We start from the raw sequence: 7,683 nt of genomic DNA, 5'->3' as shown, positions 1-7,683 counted from the left end.
GAATGGGATATTACTTTTAGATATTAAACCAGATAACATTTTAGTGTTTTCCCTTGAAAATAACGAAAATGTTATCGCCAAATTAACTGATTTTGGATCGAGTAGAAACATCAATTTAATGATGACCAATATGACTTTCACAAAGACGATTGGGACACCCGTCTATATGTCACCTGAGGTCTTATCACAAGAAAATTACCAGCAACCCGCAGATATATATTCCTTTGCCATCACAATGTATGAAACAGTGACTTGGGAGAAGTCTTACCCACAAAAGGAATTTCCATTCCCTTGGGTTATTGCTCAATTCGTGACATCAGGAAAAAGACTGCCACATGTAAGTAAAATACCACAAACGTATTTTGAAGTGATACAAATGGGGTGGGAACAAGACAAACACACGAGAATACAAATTGAGAAGTTAGTGAGTCTTATGGAACATTTGTAATGTATTCTTTGTTATATTGTGTTGTTTTTTATAGATCAATATTTATATTTTCAGTTAACACAAGAAGTTAAATAATCAATTAAATGTCGTTGTATTCCGATTTTTTCTTGGTCTTTAAGACTATATTCATCCCAATAACAAGACCAATAACAACTATCAGTAACACACCGGAAACAACACCAAACCCTATGGTAATTTTTTTCCAAATATCATCAACTTCTTCTTCTTTCACGTCGTAAATATGACCTTTCACAAAACTTCCATTAAAGATGTAAAAGTCTCCCGATTCTTTTGATAAGTAAACACCATTAATAGTGCAATTCGTGAATTGAATTATAGTGAATAAAACAACCGAGTGTGTATCATTACAGAATGTCAAACGACAGTTCTCAAAAGAGCTTTGAATAAATTGTAAATCATTATAACCTTTAATTGTTACTTCACTGTTTATAAATCTAATATTCTCAAAAAATGTTTTATCCAATAGGGTGTTTATCATTAAAACGTTCGAAAAGAGTCCATTTTCTATTTCACAATCATAAAGATACGTGTTGTTGAGTATTGTGCTTTCAATATTAAGGACTATGAATTGAGTATATCCGGTATAATGTCTAGATATAACAGAATTGTTTATTGACACCACATTAAAATACGATCTATATTGGGACACCAAATCAAAAGAAGACTCATAAATATTAATCCTTTGAATATTTGTATCTTTTAAGTCTATAGAATACAAAAAAGTGTCATTTAGTGTTATGGTGCCAACACTTGTAAACAAATTTATAGAATTTCTATTCACTGTCGGGTTTATCACATTAAAGTTATTAATGTCAAAATTGGAACATGCTCCTTGACGAAAATTTGAATTGTAAATTTCAAAAAGACCAATTATAGATTTGTAAATTGAGAAGTAACCATCTATAACATCCAAGTATATTAAATTGTCGTAATTTTTAAATTTGATTTCATAATTACAAACATTAGTATTATTACAATTTGAATATTCGTTGTCTTTTAAAGTGACAATAAGTGTTGTGTCATTTGGACAAACATATTCAATGCAATCACTATATCCTTTGATCTTTTCTTGTCGGGAAAAAACTTCTGAAAAAACTTCTGAACGCACTTGAATAATGAAAAATAAATAGCAACACAATAATGTATACATGATATCTCAATCTATTAGTTGTTTTGAAGTATTTTTGATTTAAATACTGAACATTTAAAATTGTTTTGGTTTAGTTATTTACATTGAATTATCATTTTAAGCCAAAATTTATTGGTACTTATTATTCGAATTAATAAACTTTTCTTAAGTACAAATTATTTGAAAAATACTAAACAAGATATTTCCATATATTTTTCAAAAAACTTAAAGCAGTACTTTAAGAGTAATTAATCAATAATTTTTTATTGGTACATTTATGTTTGTTACTAAATCAAAACATTCATATGAAAAATACTGTTAGATTTCAATTTGATGACTTTCTTTCTGTTATTTTTTATGAAATACTGAATGATAAGTAGAAATACTTTATAATTAAAACATTTATTTTATTATCAAATAATCAAGCATGTAAAAAATTTCAAAATATAATTCAACTCTTTTTTAAATAATATTTTTTTCAAATTAAATCATTTGATGTAATGACTACGATTAAATCGTTTTATTTCGAGTTTTGTTAAAAAAACCAAGTTACTTACAGACTGTCATTTTGAATTGTATAAGACGCCTTTTTGTGAATCATATTTTAACGTCAGTATAATACATAAATTTAAAATATCAGCTGAATTTTGTGTATAAAAAGTAATTATATTTTATTATTGAAAGTCATATGAATAAAAAAATAAATTGTTTAATGACATTTCGTTATTCTGCCTCTAAATGTTTTACAAGAGCAAATACCACGCCACCAATAAAACAACAGACAAATTCAAGTATCACACAAATGCAGACCGTTTGGTTACACTCGTGATATTTGATACATAAAGAAATAGAAGGACAGAACAAAGCAAGAACAATTAGAAGTGCGTCAGCCATTACTCGATAATTTTCGTTAATATTAAGTCCTTTATATAACAACTACATATCCTCTGCCAAATTTAAGATATTGTCTTCAAAAACACACAATTTTCAATGATAACTAACAAAAATAACAGTTAAGACACGTTTTTGTTATAAAATATAACAATATATACTATTAATTTTTAGTTAAATTTGTTTCAACATATTTAAAAAAAAACAATTTAAAAACAAAAAACGAAACAGAAGTTAATTCTAAATTTTGAATTTTAAATATTTTGTTAATATGGTTGAATGAAGTAAATTTAACCTCGAACTTACACAATTATAAAGGCAAAACAAAATAATTGGAGTACATTCAAACATGTTAGTAAAGTGTAGACTATTTCAACCATTTTGTATTATCTTATTGTAAAAAAATTACTTTAATAATATCACATATTGTATGTAATTTTATCTCACAAAACAATGAAAATACATTTATATTTCGATAAAAAACAAATAAATACATTTATCATTCGTTTCTCGAGTTGTTTCAAATACTATTTTAGTTAATTATTAAACCAATTAACAACAATAACTTTTTCAATTTATTAATTGTGAATTACAACAAATATCAAAACACGAATACGTGTATATGGAGTTTTCATTTCAAACACTTTGTAAAAAATTATCGTTCAAGTGAATTACTATACTACTCATTTCATTCGATGTTATTGAGTATTTTTTCATTATGATTTTACCCTTCTTCTTAATTTCTTTCTCATTACAAATCAATTTATTTTCGATATAAATTCCTATGATTTTCTCCTCTTTCAAAGTCCCTTTTTTCCCACCAAAGGTTTTCGTCTCGACAAAGTACCCAAGTTCCCTTACAAAATCAATGAGTAGTTGTAACATTTCTACAATCATATTCGCATGTTTTCTACGAAGTGCTGTTTTCTGTGAAACACCTTCCTGTACTTCCTTTTTCATCCTTTTTTCACATCTTTCTTTTACAATATAATTGACATTTAAATACTCTTTTTTATTCCATAAAGTTTCAACAGACAAAAACTGTTGAAAAACAACAGCTTTTTTACTCGGAACATTCAAAGTTATATTAAAAGTTTTGTTCAAGATTGAAAGAAGTATCATTAATTCATATGCTTGAATGTTACGAAGCTCAATAAAACGAGGTGGGTGGTTTGGTGTATGTTTTGACATTAAACACAACCCAATCTCTTGTTTGTTTACATTTTTATTAATTTTTGTATATATGTGTGAGTTTTTAATCGTTGAGAACGATTAATCGCATCTTTACTTATTTCCAATGTTTATTAAATATTTTAAATATATTGTAAACTTTTTATTTCAAATATAAATCTAGAAGATGTTTTTGGGTTTCTTTTTACAAACTTTTTTCTTTTATTTTTAAATTTGTAAATGTGTTTTTCGTTCGATATTTTAAAAACAGTTAGGTTTTTTGTGAATAAGAAATTAAAAAGGATATGATAATAATTTTGTAATGCTATTTATAACGAATAAAAACAACAACATTTCAAGAAATAAAAATAACAACAACTATTATGTTATTTTAAAATGTAATTGATATCACAGTAACAATTCAGAATAACATTTTTAAATGATATTAATATTATTAATATTAATTTGTACTCAATTGTTGTCTTTACTTAAATAATAACATTTTGAAAAATAAAAAACAAATTAAAAAATGTTGTGTTGTTTTTAATATAAATATAAAAAATATGAAATAATTTATGTGTTATTTTATTTTTTGTAATTTCATATTTACTAAGAATTTTTTGTTTGTGAATCCATCTTTATTACATATTTTATTCAAAGAAGTAATCTGAAATCGAAAGTCATTACGAATAGACAATTGGTGCATTCCAAAATTATAAATTTAAACTATAACACTATAAAATAGTATAAAATAATAATTGAAATTAAAGTAATTTGTCTTTATTTAAAGAATTAATAATTGAAAAATTACATTTAAATCAAATTATTGCTTTGAAAATTGATGACAATATTGTTAAAAAATGATTGTTGAATAATTAAAACAATATAAAAGAAATACTTATCAAACTCGTTGTACATTGAAATTACAGTAAAATTTTTGGAATTTGAAAATGAAATAAAAAATAATTATTGTTGTTTAAATATATTTACAAACAAATGTTTGATATTAATGAATTGATTGTTGAATTTTTATATAAATAAATTAAGTGTATATTTTCAAAATACATAAATTAATCAAACATATTTTTATAACAATATATTAATTTAATATTTTATTATTCAATCATAACACATTAAATACAACAACAATGGTTAAGATTTTGTTTGTGTATTAAAACCAACTTTGTAATTTGTACTATATTTTTAATGGTTTGAAAAACATCGCTTGTTGATTATAATTTCACAACAATTTGATAAATATTCTAAATTGAAATATACATTTAAATTATTAAAATTTATCATTGTTAGACTTGCTGTTAAATTATGTAACAATTTTTATTAAAAATGACAAAATAAATTTAAACAAATGAATTACAAAGTTATAACGAAAAACCCTTTACAAAAAACTTTTTGTTTTTTGTTCAGTGAATATGCATTTACTGTGATTTTCAATTTCGAATTTTCTTTTGATGAAAGGGTTGCAATGAAATTCTTTGTTTTGTGAAACCCAAAATGCGGAAAAGCATGAGAGAAAAATGTTGTTGTCTTGAAAAACAGAAAATGAATTTTCTTCTCCCATTTTTCGATTAAAAACAAATGGATTTTCAATATCGGTTGTTTTTGCAAACAAGAACATTTTCTGTGAAGTGCAATTGGTATAGAAATTCTTTTTTACCTCAATTGCATCTTCCTGGTAAAATCCAAAATAAGCCTCATTTGTTTCAAAAACAAAAAGAACTTTATCTTTACACGAAATCGTACTTAAAAAGTCTCTAATTTCAAAATTGAAGTTATTTGTCTGGAAAATCACTTCAGCATTATTGCTCCTTTTGTACTTGTTGATCAGATTTTTCAATGATAATAACTTTGGGTTTAATAAGTTGTAAAATTTGACATCTTCTTCTGATACATGCGTGTCATTTAAAACTACTGTTGAACATTCATATGATTTACTTTCTTGTTTGTTCTTGTGATGTGTTTTAATTGTTCTGAGCTTTGTGATTGAATGAGAAAGTCCCATGTCGTATTTTGTTTTGATTTAATCGTTCCAAACAGCTTTTTATACTCAATATGACACTTACTTTTGTTTCGATACACCCCCTACTAAAAACATCAATACAATACTTAATCCATATTTTAATATTACATTTTAATTATTTTATTCAAACTAACAGAAATTATTTGCAAATTAATATCATTACTTAATAATTTTAATAATATTATGTGTTTTATTCATTATTGATGAAATATTTAATCAACCAATTGACATTAAAAAAAGATTGTGAAATTTATTAAAACAGTTAATTTTAATACTATTGAAACTACTATAACATGGTGAGAGTTTAAACTAAAACATTTAAAATACCTTTTAATGAGTTTTCGAATTTATAACCGTATATTTAACCCTCATTCATTTATAAATGAACAAATAAAAATAAGCATTTTAACCATTAATAAACATGTTTTTAATACATTTTAAATAATTTAAATTGAATTTAATAAAAGTTAACATTGTAATATTATTTGCTTTTTTTTAAATTCATAAACAATAAAAAACTTTTTTCATTTTTGTAAAAAAATATACCAAAATTCATGAAAACCCAATTTTTTATTAAAATTTTGATTGACAAAATTAAAATTGTAAACCAAAATTTATAATAAAATAATTATAAAATATACGTATATTAATTGGTTTTTTAATGTTCAAAATTTAAATAAAGTCACTAAATTATTAAAATGATAATTAAAAAAAGTTTTACATTTATTTTTTTATGAATATTATTAACATGCTTAACACCAATTAACATCAAACTGAAATAAATTACAAGAAAACTCAGTTACAAACAAGCTTTATTTAGTCCTATAAAATTGCTTAAAACTTAATTTGAGGGAATAGTTTTTATGAAAATATAAACTTTTTCTTAACTACAAATTATTTTATTTTTGAATTTTTCTTTTTTTCCATCAAAAAAATGAAAAATTGTATGATTATTATAATAAAAACATATTAATAACTCTAATACATTTTAAAACATTTTAATTATAACTATATAATTTAGAAGTAGAAATATTACACTAAAAAATAGATCTCAAAAGGCTTTGTACTTTACTTTAAATAAAAATTCTCAATTAATTTCTTTTTACACTTCTACAGTCATGCGAAAAAGCTGTCGCGTTTGGAAAAACCTGTCTCGGGTGGTAATGAACTATTCTAGTACTATAAACAAATGATCTGAAATAGAAAATGTTATTTGGAAATGCCGAATATTTTTATTCGATTTTTGTGAAATGACCCTGCAAATAAATCGAATAGAAGCTATACTGTATAGTAAGTAATTATAAATTTACTATAAAATATTTTTTCAAGACATGTTTTTCCAAACCCGACAGCTTTTTGGCATGACTGTAACACAACAAAATAAATGTTATATAAAACTACAAATAAAAATGACAATAATTTTACACTATAATTATTTTTATTATAATTTATAGCTAAAAATTATCATTTGATTAACTTTATATTACACAACAAAAAAAATAAAAATGTTATATTAAAAAACAAAAAGTGATAAAAAAGTTTTTATAATTAAAAATCCATTTGTTATAAAAGTCCACAAAACATTAAAAAGCACAAAAGCCTTTTAAATTATTGAATTTGACCACAATTGAAAATAAAATATAAATAAAAATATAAATATGGAGTTTTACAACAATGAAATTGTTTATTACTTCCCACACCAATAATGATAATTGTTGACCAAACATATCAGAGTGAATAAATCAATTATAATAATTTGGTAGATACTCCTTAAATCTCTCGTAGTAGAACATATATCTCTTTCTGACATCATCTTCATCAAACACGATTCTGTCCTTATCATTCTCCAATCTCCCGTGGTCTCCTTGTGGGTGAATCATTTTCTTGATATTCTCTTCGAACTCCTTTGAGAATTCCATTCCGAAGTGCTCATACATCTTTTTCGTCTCTCCAATGGTCTTTAGTCATTTGACTAAATCCAATGTC

The 7,683-nt window shown here is 23.9% G+C and overlaps 3 protein-coding genes across 3 annotated transcripts; 1 reads left to right on the top strand and 2 right to left on the bottom strand.

The window, feature by feature from the left end:
- Positions 1–121: 121 nt before the first annotated feature.
- EIN_278430 (protein serine/threonine kinase, putative) lies at positions 122–448 on the top strand (the record flags this gene model as incomplete). Its single annotated transcript, XM_004183651.1, has 1 exon — positions 122–448. One exon carries the CDS (start codon positions 122–124, stop codon positions 446–448), a length of 327 nt encoding a protein of 108 aa, XP_004183699.1.
- Positions 449–527: 79 nt separating this feature from the next.
- EIN_278420 (hypothetical protein) lies at positions 528–947 on the bottom strand (the record flags this gene model as incomplete). Its single annotated transcript, XM_004183650.1, has 1 exon — positions 528–947. One exon carries the CDS (start codon positions 945–947, stop codon positions 528–530), a length of 420 nt encoding a protein of 139 aa, XP_004183698.1.
- A 2,178-nt stretch (positions 948–3,125) lies between these two features.
- Positions 3,126–3,680, bottom strand: EIN_278410 (hypothetical protein; the record flags this gene model as incomplete). Its single annotated transcript, XM_004183649.1, has 1 exon — positions 3,126–3,680. The coding sequence occupies one exon, from the start codon at positions 3,678–3,680 to the stop codon at positions 3,126–3,128; it is 555 nt and encodes a 184-aa protein (XP_004183697.1).
- Between the last annotated feature and the right edge of the window lie 4,003 nt (positions 3,681–7,683).

This window comes from Entamoeba invadens (assembly GCF_000330505.1).
Source record: "Entamoeba invadens IP1 unplaced genomic scaffold scaff_1105074725289, whole genome shotgun sequence".
Lineage (NCBI taxonomy): Eukaryota > Evosea > Mastigamoebida > Endamoebidae > Entamoeba > Entamoeba invadens.
Note: the sequence above shows the minus strand (reverse complement) of the source record. Positions and strands in the feature narration are given on the sequence as shown.